The 15725-nt window shown below is 43.7% G+C and overlaps 1 protein-coding gene across 1 annotated transcript in view; it reads left to right on the top strand.

Annotated features, from left to right (window-relative positions):
- Positions 1-15725, top strand: part of LOC310860049 (ralBP1-associated Eps domain-containing protein 2-like) — a gene marked incomplete at both ends in the record, with an annotated part of 95780 nt that overhangs the window by 36548 nt on the left and 43507 nt on the right. The window contains 5 exon segments of the mRNA XM_083766810.1: positions 156-525; positions 3795-3851; positions 6399-6406; positions 12710-12906; positions 15093-15154. Of these exon segments, the coding sequence (XP_083622936.1) occupies positions 156-525; positions 3795-3851; positions 6399-6406; positions 12710-12906; positions 15093-15154 (694 nt within the window).

The raw sequence follows: 15725 nt of genomic DNA, 5'->3' as shown, positions 1-15725 counted from the left end.
TGTTCTCTCTCTCTCCAGAGACCATATATATTAATATGTTGTTGACGTGTTCTCTCTCTCTCCAGAGACTATATATATGTTGTTGACGTGTTCTCTCTCTCTCCAGAGACCATATATATGTTGTTGACGTGTTCTCTCTCTCTCTCTCTCTCCAGGGAGCTGAGCGATGTGGACCGGGACGGTGCGCTCACCTTCTCCGAGTTCTGCACGGCCTTCCACCTCATCGTGGCGCGCAAGAACGGCTACCCTCTGCCCGAGACCGTCCCCCCCGCGCTGCGGCCCCCAGAGTCCTCTGACCACCAGGACACAGCTGGGCACACACCCCACACCCCTGAAGTAAGCCCCCTCCCCCACACCCCGCGCCACGGCCCCCTGGAGTCCTCTGACCACCAGGACACAGGGCACACACCCCACACCCCTGAAGTAAGCCCCCTCCCCCACACCCCGCGCTACGGCCCCCTGGAGTCCTCTGACCACCAGGACACAGGGCACACACCCCACAGTGGTGGCAGCGGTGGCCGAAGGGTTTGCGGAGCGGTCTTGATATCGGAAGGTCGCTATAGTTCGTATCCCCGGACCGGCACGTTAAAATGACCACCGCTGAAGTGCCCTTTATGGACAAGGCATTGAACCCCTACCATGAAATGTTCTATGAGCAGGGCCTGGCTGTAAACAAGTTCTTGAGCTTAGTCCAGTTACCCTGGGTAAACATAGTACCTTTCCTTTCCTTAGTCCAGTTACCCTGGGTAAACATAGTACCTTTCCTTTCCTTAGTCCAGTTACCCTGGGTAAACATAGTACCTTTCCTTTCCTTAGTCCAGTTACCCTGGGTAAACATAGTACCTTTCCTTTCCTTAGTCCAGTTACCCTGGGTAAACATAGTACCTTTCCTTTCCTTAGTCCAGTTACCCTGCAGGGTAAACATAGTACCTTTCCTTTCCTTAGTCCAGTTACCCTGGGTAAACATAGTACCTTTCCTTTCCTTAGTCCAGTTACCCTGGGTAAACATGGTACCTTTCCTTTCCTTAGTCCAGTTACCCTGGGTAAACATAGTACCTTTCCTTTCCTTAGTCCAGTTACCCTGGGTAAACATAGTACCTTTCCTTTCCTTAGTCCAGTTACCCTGGGTAAACATAGTACCTTTCCTTTCCTTAGTCCAGTTACCCTGGGTAAACATAGTACCTTTCCTTTCCTTAGTCCAGTTACCCTGGGTAAACATAGTACCTTTCCTTTCCTTAGTCCAGTTACCCTGGGTAAACATAGTACCTTTCCTTTCCTTAGTCCAGTTACCCTGCAGGGTAAACATAGTACCTTTCCTTTCCTTAGTCCAGTTACCCTGGGTAAACATAGTACCTTTCCTTTCCTTAGTCCAGTTACCCTGGGTAAACATGGTACCTTTCCTTTCCTTAGTCCAGTTACCCTGGGTAAACATAGTACCTTTCCTTTCCTTAGTCCAGTTACCCTGGGTAAACATAGTACCTTTCCTTTCCTTAGTCCAGTTACCCTGGGTAAACATAGTACCTTTCCTTTCCTTAGTCCAGTTACCCTGGGTAAACATAGTACCTTTCCTTTCCTTAGTCCAGTTACCCTGGGTAAACATAGTACCTTTCCTTTCCTTAGTCCAGTTACCCTGGGTAAATATAGTACCTTTCCTTTCCTTAGTCCAGTTACCCTGGGTAAACATAGTACCTTTCCTTCCCTTAGTCCAGTTACCCTGGGTAAACATAGTACCTTTCCCTTTCCTTAGTCCAGTTACCCTGGGTAAACATAGTACCTTTCCTTTCCTTAGTCCAGTTACCCTGGGTAAACATAGTACCTTTCCTTTCCTTAGTCCAGTTACCCTGGGTAAACATAGTACCTTTCCTTTCCTCAGTCCAGTTACCCTGGGTAAACATAGTACCTTTCCTTTCCTTAGTCCAGTTACCCTGGGTAAACATAGTACCTTTCCTTTCCTTAGTCCAGTTACCCTGGGTAAACATAGTACCTTTCCTTTCCTTAGTCCAGTTACCCTGGGTAAACATAGTACCTTTCCTTTCCTCAGTCCAGTTACCCTGGGTAAACATAGTACCTTTCCTTTCCTTAGTCCAGTTACCCTGGGTAAACATAGTACCTTTCCTTTCCTTAGTCCAGTTACCCTGGGTAAACATAGTACCTTTCCTTTCCTTAGTCCAGTTACCCTGGGTAAACATAGTACCTTTCCTTTCCTTAGTCCAGTTACCCTGGGTAAACATAGTACCTTTCCTTTCCTTAGTCCAGTTACTCTGGGTAAACATAGTACCTTTCCTTTCCTTAGTCCAGTTACCCTGGGTAAACATAGTACCTTTCCTTTCCTTAGTCCAGTTACCCTGGGTAAACATAGTACCTTTCCTTTCCTTAGTCCAGTTACCCTGGGTAAACATAGTACCTTTCCTTTCCTTTTACACCCCTTAAGTGAGCTGGTGTGGTGGTAGCTCTTGGTACTACAGCAATAAGCCACGTGCAGGAGGTGCGAGGTTATCGTGTATTTTATAATGGCTGAGAGGCGTGGTGGGACACCAATAATAACGCCATAAAACTGTTGCTAATTCACAAACGTAGCTGCTTTGCGCCGCTTTGCGATCCACCCAGAGCGAGCCACAACTTCCTTGTTTTTTACTTGGAGGCGCTTGATGTCTTTACGAGGCCGCCCGGTGCCACACATTCAATTCACAATCAATTTACAATTTAATCCAGAGCATTTAGCAGACACTCTTAATCCAGAGCATTTAGCAGACGCTCTTAATCCAGAGCGAATTACGATAAGCAAGAACCAAAAGGCATGGCAATACATCACATACATAAAAAGTAGTTCAGAAGTAGTATCATGAAACATGCGTAACTATACTCTACTCTACTCTACTCTACTCTACTTTACTCTACTCGGCATGGCATTACATGGGGGTCAGTAGCCTATGCATGTCAAACTGGGGGTCCTTTTCAATTGGGGTCTTGCCCTGAAAATTTATTTTCAGGGCAAGACCTCAACCTCACACGTGCGGACGCGGCCCCCAGCCTGGTACCCTAGTCAAAATATGGCCCTTGTGGAAAATGAATTGGGGAACCCTGTACTACAGTATGAAGTGCTATGACTACACAAAAGGCAATTCTAGCGCGGTCTACGTAACATGCTATGAGACTGTATGAAATGCTATCTAAGTCTACATGGAGTTCTATCTAAGGGGCTAAGGGTGCTTAGACGCCCCGCACGGCCAGCGTGTGTGAGGCAATCAAGCGCTCCCCTTCCCCAGTTCAGCTACAGAGCTGCAGGATCAGCTGGGAATGATATACAGCGTTTCCACACTTGGGCAGACAGGCGCGGCCGTTTTCCGCTTTCAAGTGATTGAAGGTGTGGATTATCGTGAGATTTACAACGGAAACCAGCCCAATCAGAATCAAGGATTGGGACTAACCGTTTTAGAACTGGGAACCATTGTAAAAATAACAAAACGACCAATAAAAAAATACCACTGCGTCAAGGTTAACCCACAAACTATAAAATAAGAACACATTATTTCCTAAGAAAGAGGAAAAACATCTTGAAAATATGTGAACTTCTGGATCGGCCATTTTCACAATATTTATCTGTGCAGCCGACCGAGTCAAACAATAATTCCTCGACTCCTACAATTCCGAGTGCGCTTGTCGGGGTGCGAGGCGTCCCCAGTTGAAGTGGGATTGTGTTGTGGGACGGGCGGCACACCGCCCGTAACGCTTGGGAACTCTGTCTGTTGATTCCACGTCTCCCAACGTCTGCTATGTTGTGTTTCCTCTCATAGAGCGCCGAGCCTCTTATTGTGTTTGACGATGCAGAGCCAAGGCAGCCCAGTCAGCTGGTAAGACCTAAAACCTGCATTTCATTCATTCATTCATTCATTCATTCATTCATTCATTCATTCATTCATTCATCCATGCATCCATGCATGCATTCATTCATTCATTCATTCATTCATTCATTCATTCATTCATTCATTCATTCATTCATGCATTCATTCATTCATTCATTCATTCATTCATTCATTCATTCATTCATTCATTCATTCATTCATTCATTCACTAAAATAGTTGTTTTCTAGAGAACTGGTTCTCAATTATTATCTGTATTATATTTATATTGCTGAATCTACAGTAAGAAGAGTTAGAACCAGTAACTACTGTAGCTGTTGTAGTATTCTGAAAGCTTGTTGTCGCAAGTATTTTTTTACAAACTGCCTCCCCCTGGCCAGCCGGGGCGCCTGATGGAGGGGAAAGGAACTGGTTGGAATAACGTGTTCCTTCCACGCGCTACGTCCGACCGGGGAAACCCCCCCCCCCCCCCTGTCAGGTGAAAAGAAGCAGCTTGGACTCCTCATGCATTGAAGGAAGCATGAGGTCAGTCCGTTGCTCTCCCCAGGTTGGCAGAGGGTGTGTAGCTAGCCCAGGATTACAACATTAGACAATTGACACTGGGAGAGAAAATGGGTTGCAAAAAAATCACGGGATAAAAATTATAAATGTAAGTAAAACAAGTATAATCGCTATCATATAAATTAGACTAATTTCGAGGTCACACCAGGCCAGCTCCCAAAGCACAGCGCTGGGAATTACATTTAAATGGCACACTTTTACAACCACTGCTGTTGCAGTGAACCAATAAGTGAAGTTCTCCTTTTGTGTCTGTAGAGGGCACTAACAAACTGCTTTATGTAATAGAACCACCCTCCACATGTCTACATGTTGAATGTACATATAAGCCTTTAGCGTGTGAGTTACTGTACATGTTGACCTTTACAACCTGCATTATGAAGAGTACAGTATGTGAATGTTTCCAGGACAGAGGGGGCGTCACGGAGAGGCTCCAGCCAGCTTTAGGCCCCCCCTCGTCCCGAGCGGAGATGAAAGAACACCCCAGTAAGCAGCAAGGTGATATGAAATGACAGCCCCTATGTAACCCCCGGATACTCAATTTACTTAACCCATTCTGACCTGAGATCAGATTCTAAAAATGTCTTCTACATCCTGACAGTTTTCCATTCTGACCTGAGATCAGATTCTAAAAATGTCTTCTACATCCTGACAGTTTTCCAATCTGACCTGAGATCAGATTCTAAAAATGTCTTCTACATCCTGACAGTTCTCATTCTGACCTGAGATCAGATTCTAAATATGTCTTCCTGACAGTTTTCATTCTGACCTGAGATCAGATTCTAAAAATGTCTTCTACATCCCGACAGTTTTCTGAAAAAGCTATGTTTCTATGTCAGTCGTTTTCAAAAATAGCAGACCTACAAGCTCGTAGCGCGCCACCGAGTGGCGCGCTATGAGCTTGTAGATCTGATATTTTTCAATAGCTAAAGCACGACATGATGCTAACACCAAAATGGGTTCCCGCCCCCAAAATGGGTTAAGTAAAAGTACCAATACTGCAACGTTAGAAGTCATCTTTTACAAGAAAATGTCCCAGAATTAAAAAATGTACTAATTTAGTATTGGTATCAAAATGTAAGTAAAGGACAACTTTAGTTTTTCTCAACCAAGGTTCATGTTTTAGGTTGTTATTAGAGAAACTAAAAGGTGAGTGTTAATTTTCTTTCATTTGCTGCTTTCTTTCGTTTTAGGGATTTTAGCTGTTTTTGACAGGGGTGGCGGGGGCATTCGAGCATGGGGCTAAATATGTTTTTTTTATACATATTTTTTTATTATTTACTATTGTCCTACTAGACCCCAATAAATTACATCTGGCCACAAAAGATCACAGGATCTATTGAATGTGACAAACTGACATATTTTATCACCGTAAAATGGTGTAAAGAAATACATATTTAGCCCCATGCTCGAATGCCCACGCCCCCTGTCAAAAACAGCTAAAGTCCCTAAAACGAAAGAAAGCAGCAAATGAAAAGAGATCATTTTTTTACCTCGACTAATAACAAACTAAAACATGAACCTTGGTTGAAAAGAAAGTTGTCCTTTGAGTTTGTGTAATCGTAAAACAGTTATTGCTGTGTTTGCAGGCCTGGTTTCATCGTTGGGTTGAAGGATACGTTTAACTGCAGTTTAACCCATTCTGAACGGGCACCCATTTTGGTGTCGGCATCATGTCATGCTTTAGCTATTTAAAAATAGCAGATCTACAAGCTCATATCGCGCCACCGAGTGGCGCGATACGAGCTTGTAGGTCTGCTATTTTTGAAAAATCGAAGAACGACTGACATTTTTAGAATCTGATCTCAGGTCAGAATGGGTTCATCAGGACCAGTGTGTGTCCGGCGGAAACCTCGTGTGAATCTGATCTCAGGTCAGAATGGGTTAAGGTTAAGTCTGTGTAATTGTTCTGTGTCGGCAGACCTGCTTTCGTCTCCACAAGACAAACACACTGCTCTTCAGTTTGGTGCCTTTTCCAGGAGGCCAGGTGAGACTGAATCTACTGTACTCTCACACCTCTACTGTAGATTCTACTGTACTGTCACACCTCTACTGTAGATCCTACTGTACTCTCACACCTCTACTGTAGATCCTACTGTACTCTCACACCTCTACTGTAGATCCTACTGTACTCTCACACCTCTACTGTAGATCCTACTGTACTCTCACACCTCTACTGTAGATCCTACTGTACTGTCACACCTCTACTGTAGATCCTACTGTACTCTCACACCTCTACTGTAGATCCTACTGTACTGTCACACCTCTACTGTAGATCCTACTGTACTGTCACACCTCTACTGTAGATTCTACTGTACTGTCACACCTCTACTGTAGATCCTACTGTACTGTCACACCTCTACTGTAGATCCTACTGTACTGTCACACCTCTACTGTAGATCCTACTGTACTCTCACACCTCTACTGTAGATCCTACTGTACTGTCACACCTCTACTGTAGATCCTACTGTACTGTCACACCTCTACTGTAGATCCTACTGTACTCTCACACCTCTACTGTAGATCCTACTGTACTCTCACACCTCTACTGTAGATCCTACTGTACTCTCACACCTCTACTGTATATTTTACTGTACTGTCACACCTCTACTGTAGATCCTACTGTACTGTCACACCTCTACTGTAGATCCTACTGTACTCTCACACCTCTACTGTAGATTCTACTGTACTGTCACACCTCTACTGTAGATCCTACTGTACTCTCACACCTCTACTGTAGATCCTACTGTACTGTCACACCTCTACTGTAGATCCTACTGTACTCTCACACCTCTACTGTAGATCCTACTGTACTGTCACACCTCTACTGTAGATCCTACTGTACTGTCACACCTCTACTGTAGATCCTACTGTACTCTCACACCTCTACTGTAGATCCTACTGTACTCTCACACCTCTACTGTAGATTCTACTGTACTGTCACACCTCTACTGTAGATCCTACTGTACTGTCACACCTCTACTGTAGATCCTACTGTACTCTTTACTTACTGTTCAGCACTTTAACCCATTCTGACCTGAGATCAGATTCATACGAGGTTTTCACTGGACACACACTGGTCTGAATAACCCATTCTGACCTGAGATCAGATTAAAAAAATGTCAGTCGTTCTTCGATTTCTCCAAAAATAGCAGACCTACAAGCTCGTAGCGCGCCACTCGGTGGCGCGCTATGAGCTTGTAGATCTGCTATTTTTAAATAGCGAAAGCATAACATGATGCTAACACCAAAATGGGTTCCCGTTCAGAATAGGTTAAGTAAACCTTGAGATGTAATGCGTGCGATATAATATAAATAACGTGGATTTGATTTGAATTAAATGTAATTTTAAGTTGAAGTCATGAATGCTTACTTCAATTCAATTTAATATTGTCGATACTTCAATCCACTGAATTCACACTGGCACTCACAGCGAGGCCGCCGTGCCACAGAATATAATAATAATATCTCAAACTTATATAGCGCTTTTCTGAGTACCCAAAGACGCTTTACATGGGGGGGCTTTACAGAGGTACCAACAAATTAAAAACAACTTTAATAGAAAAAAATAAAAAATAACACTAAACGCTAAAGAACATTAAAAGACAGTGAAAAGGGTTAGCTAGGGAAGGCAATTTTGATTTATAATATAATAATGAAATGTAGTGTCCATCCATGTCTTCACAGAGCCTCCCAATGACCTGGGTCCACAGATGAAGACGAGAAGTAGGACGAGGTAAAATCATTAGAAATGTGGAAACCTATTTCCCCCTCACTGAATACCATTTCATCTCCTCTAGAGGGCCAGATCTATTTCCCCCTCACTGAATACCATTTCATCTCCTCTAGAGGGCCAGATCTATTTCCCCCTCACTGAATACCATTTCATCTCCTCTAGAGGGCCAGATCTATTTCCCCCCTCACTGAATACCATTTCATCTCCTCTAGAGGGCCAGATCTATTTCCCCCTCACTGAATACCATTTCATCTCCTCTAGAGGACCAGATCTATTTCCCCCTCACTGAATACCATTTCATCTCCTCTAGAGGACCAGATCTATTTCCCCCTCACTGAATACCATTTCATCTCCTCTAGAGGGCCAGATCTATTTCCCCCTCACTGAATACCATTTCATCTCCTCTAGAGGGCCAGATCTATTTCCCCCTCACTGAATACCATTTCATCTCCTCTAGAGGACCAGATCTATTTCCCCCTCACTGAATACCATTTCATCTCCTCTAGAGGGCCAGATCTATTTCCCCCTCACTGAATACCATTTCATCTCCTCTAGAGGGCCAGATCTATTTCCCCCTCACTGAATACCATTTCATCTCCTCTAGAGGGCCAGATCTATTTCCCCCTCACTGAATACCATTTCATCTCCTCTAGAGGACCAGATCTATTTCCCCCTCACTGAATACCATTTCATCTCCTCTAGAGGGCCAGATCTATTTCCCCCTCACCGAATACCATTTAATCTCCTCTAGAGGGCCAGATCTATTTCCCCCTCACCGAATACCATTTCATCTCCTCTAGAGGGCCAGATCTATTTCCCCCTCACTGAATACCATTTCATCTCCTCTAGAGGGCCAGATCTATTTCCCCCTCACTGAATACCATTTCATCTCCTCTAGAGGGCCAGATCTATTTCCCCCCTCACTGAATACCATTTCATCTCCTCTAGAGGGCCAGATCTATTTCCCCCTCACTGAATACCATTTCATCTCCTCTAGAGGGCCAGATCTATTTCCCCCTCACTGAATACCATTTCATCTCCTCTAGAGGACCAGATCTATTTCCCCCTCACTGAATACCATTTCATCTCCTCTAGAGGGCCAGATCTATTTCCCCCTCACTGAATACCATTTCATCTCCTCTAGAGGGCCAGATCTATTTCCCCCTCACTGAATACCATTTAATCTCCTCTAGAGGGCCAGATCTATTTCCCCCCTCACTGAATACCATTTCATCTCCTCTAGAGGGCCAGATCTATTTCCCCCTCACTGAATACCATTTCATCTCCTCTAGAGGGCCAGATCTATTTCCCCCTCACTGAATACCATTTCATCTCCTCTAGAGGACCAGATCTATTTCCCCCTCACTGAATACCATTTCATCTCCTCTAGAGGGCCAGATCTATTTCCCCCTCACTGAATACCATTTCATCTCCTCTAGAGGGCCAGATCTATTTCCCCCCTCACTGAATACCATTTCATCTCCTCTAGAGGGCCAGATCTATTTCCCCTCACTGAATACCATTTCATCTCCTCTAGAGGGCCAGATCTATTTCCCCTCACTGAATACCATTTCATCTCCTCTAGAGGGCCAGATCTATTTCCCCCCTCACTGAATACCATTTCATCTCCTCTAGAGGGCCAGATCTATTTCCCCCTCACTGAATACCATTTCATCTCCTCTAGAGGGCCAGATCTATTTCCCCCTCACTGAATACCATTTCATCTCCTCTAGAGGGCCAGATCTATTTCCCCCTCACTGAATACCATTTCATCTCCTCTAGAGGGCCAGATATATTTCACGCCATGTTCTCCCTTTATTGCCAGGCTTTTTGCCTTTTCAGTGTTTAAAGGACCTATAACATAAAATTCAACTTTTTTAATTTCTTTTGTGTTTTTGGGGCTCCCATATGTGTTTCCAATCCCCACAAATAACCAATTTTGAACAATCAGGCTTTCATATCATATGGGTGTTTTAATGGAAATTGCTCTCAGGAACAGCTCAACTGATTTTGGCCTCATCGTGATGTCATCAATGTCACCCTACTTATATAATTCCTCCTCTTCTTCAGTCTTCAGTTCCAAATTTGCATTTCCACTTTGTTTACAATGTCCACCATTGTTGATTTTCCAAGCTGGCATGGAATGGAAACAAGCCTGGGTTTATCTAGCATCAGTATTATAATGACTCAAATATTTAATAATCTGCATATCAGCTCCCCCACCACCTCAGGACATTGTGGTACTGCAGCTAAAACTGCTTTCAAAGTCCAGAAAGAAATGACAAGGCCTGGTTGTATCAGAGTGGTGATTGAGGCTCAAACCATTAGAAATAACTTTGAGGGACATAGACAATATGATATTAAATATTAAAAGCAGTTTTAAAATGCATGTTATTTGCGCTTTAATTGTTTTAATTCAATAAATTAATTTGTATCGCTCCCCCGGTCGACACAACCCACGCCACGGGCATGTGTGCTGCTGTGTTCACAGGAAACAGATATTCCATTTGCACACGATGGCGTTTCCCAGTTAGAGCCGTTTGAAAACAGTGTGCCTTGCTGAAAAACACAGCAGAGGAAAAAACACTGGAGATAGACATACTGTAGGTCTAGGGAGCATGATGTGAATGTGTGCTTGTCTCAATTTCCATGTTTTTTAACCCTCTAAGACCCAGCGTTGCTTTTTAGCAACAATTTTATTTTAATTAATTACTAAATTATTATGATTTCTTTCTGTTCTTTTTTTCACCTAAACGTCATCAGTGATGTTCATTGCAATGCCATTTCAATGCCATTGGTCATGATATTTGCATATAAATACCCCCCACAGAGGCTGAAATTCACACAAATTAAAAATGTCTGGAGTCTGTGCAATTTTGAACATTTTTTAACTTTATTAATTTTTAAGACTTTTGACCTTTACCCTAATAAAAGTAGGTACAATAATTGTAATATATGTTTTTTTGTGATCATTAGAATGTCTAGAGAACATGTTTTATTCATTATTGTGAAAGATATCCCCCAAATGTAAATTATTAATTTATTATATTATATAATTATTATACATTTTTCATCAAACTTTCAAAACTATTTTTTTTAACATATTAGTCTTAGTCCTAGTAGTACAAAGTAGTAGTAAGGTTGAAATCTATTTTTTGCAAGTAGAAATTAATACGGGTCTTAGAGGGTCTGCTGTTTGATGATGACATACACCAGGGGCGCTGGAAGGTGCTCAGGTCTTATTCGGGTATAATTGGCCTAATAATGACTTATTTAGGACCTAGTTAAGCGAGTTAATCATAATAACAGTATGTGACTCTTATTGTGTTGCTGTTTGGGTTAGATTTCTTTAAACCTGGTGCAGGTGAAACTACAATAGGTTTTTGCTGTCTCGTCATGTTGTGTCTATCTGTCAACTCACTCGCTGTGCATTCTGCATTCAGCACGCTCTGACAGACATGTCAAAATGTTCTCCTGTCCACCAGCAGGGGGTGCTGGAGTACAATGAAAAGCCAGTGTATAACACCCATGTTGCTGTTATCTTGTGCCAGGGTCCTTCTAACCTCTAACTAAGGGTCATTTATTTGCCCGCAAACCTCACGTTTAGCGGGCATATACAGTAATATAGGGGGTGATGGTGTCATGTGTAGGTGAGGTAAGGACCCAAACGCATGCAGGACAGCCCAGGCATGTAGTGTTAAAAACCAAGAATTGGTCTTTTAATTCAGAAGACAGGTGAACATGAACAACTTGAAACAGACTGAAACAGGTGACAGGATACAATGCCTCAACAAGGACTGACTGGGGAACAAGACTGATATACACACATGAGGGTTGATTACAAAATGAGACACAGCTGGAGCAAACAAACATAGAACCATGAAAACTAGACCAGGGAACAATACATAGAAATACAAGACGGTCCTAGACTGTACAATGAATGACAATATAGTCTTTGACTGTGACAGACGGTACATTTCGGGAGTTTACCAGAGTTTGTTGGTACATTTACCCGGTGTTTCCTGGAATATATACTCCACCGTATTCCATGCTTTTTGCGCAGTGGAAGAAGTGTGTAATATGTTGTTATGTTGTTGCCAGGTCCTATACTCCATGTATAAGTATATGTTGTCGTTGCGTTGTTGCCAGGTCCTATACTCATAGTTATAAAAGGATAAAGGTCGACGTTACGCACGTGACGTCACTGAATGTCCGTCCACCTCCATCAGCGTGCTGCAGTTCCACATATCGCCAGTAGGTAATGGCAGCCTCGACGTTGGATAGAGCCTTACTGGTTGCCAGGTCCTACTCCATGAAGAAGTGTATAACATGTTGTCACGTGGTTGCCAGGTCCTACTCCATGAAGAAGTATAACATGTCATGTTGTCACGTGGTTGCCAGGTCCTACTCCATGAAGAAGTATAACATGTCATGTTGTCACGTGGTTGCCAGGTCCTACTCCATGAAGAAGTATAACATGTCATGTTGTCACGTGGTTGCCAGGCCCTACTCCATGAAGTAGTATAACATGTCATGTTGTCACGTGGTTGCCAGGTCCTGCTCCATGAAGAAGTATAACATGTCATGTTGTCACGTGGTTGCCAGGTCCTACTCCAGCACGTCCATCGATGACGCCATGAAGAAAGCGGAGAACGAGCCCCCCACACCGCCACCCCGCCCCCAGAAGAAGAGCCACTCCAGAGCCTCCTCTCTGGACCTCAACAAGCTCTTCCAGCAGGGCGGCGCTCAAGGTACCATTCCTTACCAGAGCACACCCACCCACCCACATGTGTCCAGATACTTAAGTCCTATTCAAACGGTGTAAAAAAAGGCAGATCTACAAGGTCACAATGTGTCACATCACGACGCATTTTAGATGTTGTAGATCAGCTTTTTTATTACCCCCTCCTATATACAGGTTTAATATTTGTCTTTAGTTCAACTAGACCTACTATACGTGCCCGTCGCCCACCGGCCTACTTGGGAACCTAATAATACCCGTTGTCATACCACCCATTTTAACTGTCTGTCTGTGTCCCACACATAGACTGTAAAAAAGAAATATGGACAAAGCGTTCCCCGGGTCTGATATGGACGTAAGATGAAGCCAGTCAGTCCTTGAATTGTAAGTTGCCATCTTTCTAGATCCGTTTGGGCCCAGTTTGGCCATTGGCTGGCCCAGACAACGAGGCGGGACTTCCCCCCCTTCTTCTTCGTTGGTTTTTATTTCCGATTTTACAGAGGCCAGTTTCGAATTGCAGCCGTCCGTAGGTGCCCTTTGAGAGCGGTTTTGAAGGAGTCAAGGGATTCACATGTCTTAATGACTGTTGGTAGGGCGTTCCACATTTTGGTGGCATAGGAGCGAAAATAATTTAGTCCCTTGTTTGTGCCGAATCTGGGTTGTACATGGTTTGTTGCACTCCCTCTGGTGTTGTGGGTGTGGACTTCGTTTACATTAAGACAGGTAGACAGGTAGGTTTATTAAGGTATTACAGTCTCTAGGTGAAGTTGGGCCCAAATACATGGACCTCTATGGGGCTATGGGTTTTTTTGGGTCCAATGACAGTGCCACAACAGGCCATTATATGAACTTTCCTTAGTGGCTTCACAAAATATCTGTCTGACTGCCCCCCCCCCCCCCCCCCTGGTCCCACATGGATATCTCTGTATCTGTCCGTCTGCCTGTGTCTGAAGAGTTAAGTAATCAATTGGCAAGTGTGGGGTTGCCATGGCAATCGATTGGCTGAGGCAGAGGCTGATTAGGCCCACTGTCAGAGCCTGGACAGAGGCCTTTTGTGGTGGTTGGCGGTTCTGGAGAACCGTGGGTCCGACCGACTCGATACCGGGCACTGCACTCCCTGCGGGGGTGTGGAACGTGTGTGTCGAATTTGAAGTCGGTGGGGAAAACGGTTTCACGTGCATTACAACCGTACACACACACACACACACACACACACACACGCAGACTGTCAGACAGAGACGTAAGCAGCACATTTATAGTAGGATGTTTGTTTTGTAAATGCCATTGAAAGTCCTCCCTTAAAGGGATAGTTCCGATTTTTTTAACTTAAGTTGTATGAAATACTTGCCATTAATATAGTGGTTGCAACTGTATTAATTGATTGCCCGAGTCCCGTGGTGAGAGTTCTGCTCTGGTTTTAGTGAATATTAAGTGGTTCTGGTCATTTTGTGCGGGGGGCACTGTGGGGGCCACGCAGTAAAAGTAAATTAGTTCACAAAACGAACGTAATTTGTATCGTTGGCCTATTTCTAAAATATTAGCGCGACTTTCGTTCGACTTTGACCCCTCCATCACATGGAACTATTACATTTTTTGGGCGCAAAAAACATGGTTCTGTGTGATAGAGGGGTAAAAAAAATATCTACAAAAATATCCCATCATAGTGTTGTGTTTGTGTTTCAGGCTGTGCTGCCCCATGTGCCACACGGGACGGTCCGATCACATCGTAGTGTTGTGTTTCCATGAGGGGGAATCCCACCCTGCTGTTATGTCAGAGAACATTAAACGTCCTCAGGGAAGGGATCGGCTGTTATATGTTGTTTATGTCAGGCTTCTGTTCTCATCATAACAAAAGGGCAACCGGAGAAGGGTTGCATCATTGCATGTCTATATTGTTTACTTCCTGGACGGCCGGGGAGTCGACGCTCCCATCGATCGGGGCTGGGTTGGCGGACGGAGAAAAAAAAAAAACACCCAAGGCTCTGAAGTTCCTGGAATTTCTCGCTTGTGGTTATTGAAAACAATGACCCTAGGAACGTCGTGTTTTGAGAGAGACATGCGAATACCTGAACTCACAATAGAAGCGATTGACGCCGTAACGCTGTTGTTTTAAAGTTTGTTGAGGTGCGCGTGTGTGTTTGTGTGTGTTTGTGTGTGTGTGTGCGTGTGTGTGCGTGTGTGTGCGTGTGCTTCCAGGGATAAAAAGTGGATGGCTGCCCCCTCCTCCTGCCCTGCCCCCCAGGCCTTCGGTCACACAGGTATTCACAGGCCTTTTATTTAAAACCTTGAGTCTCAAAGAACTGGACTTTTATTTAAAACCTTGAGTCTCAAAGAACTGGACTTTTATTTAAAACCTTGAGTCTCAAAGAACTGGACTTTTATTTAAAACCTTGAGTCTCAAAGAACTGGACTTTTATTTAAAACCTTGAGTCTCAAAGAACTGTACTTTTATTTAAAGGGATTGTGACATTAAAAAAAAGGTTTTGGAATTGTTCTGGTTTTTTTTAGGTTTTCTAATCTCAATTGCACCCAAAAAAACATGAACTTTTAACATTCAGTAGATTTTCTGTGATCTGGGGTTTTCTGGCTCAAACAGGTGCTCTGATTTGCCGGCAGTAAGTGACATCACTTACTGCAAATCCCATATATGTCAATGGGATTTGCCAGCAGATGTCACTGTTTTCACTGTGTTGCCTGTTTTCATTGTAGCTCAAAAGGCTTCCAAACCCCAAAGAAAACGTCATACCACAGAAAATCCACTGAATGTTCAAAGTTCAGGTTTTTTTGGGTGTAATTGAGGTCATAAAACGATAGTTACGTATGTAACTA

The sequence above is a fragment of the Protomyctophum parallelum genome (assembly GCF_964188405.1).
Source record: "Protomyctophum parallelum genome assembly, chromosome: 6".
Classification (NCBI taxonomy): domain Eukaryota; kingdom Metazoa; phylum Chordata; class Actinopteri; order Myctophiformes; family Myctophidae; genus Protomyctophum; species Protomyctophum parallelum.
This window is presented reverse-complemented; position numbering and strand designations above follow the sequence as displayed.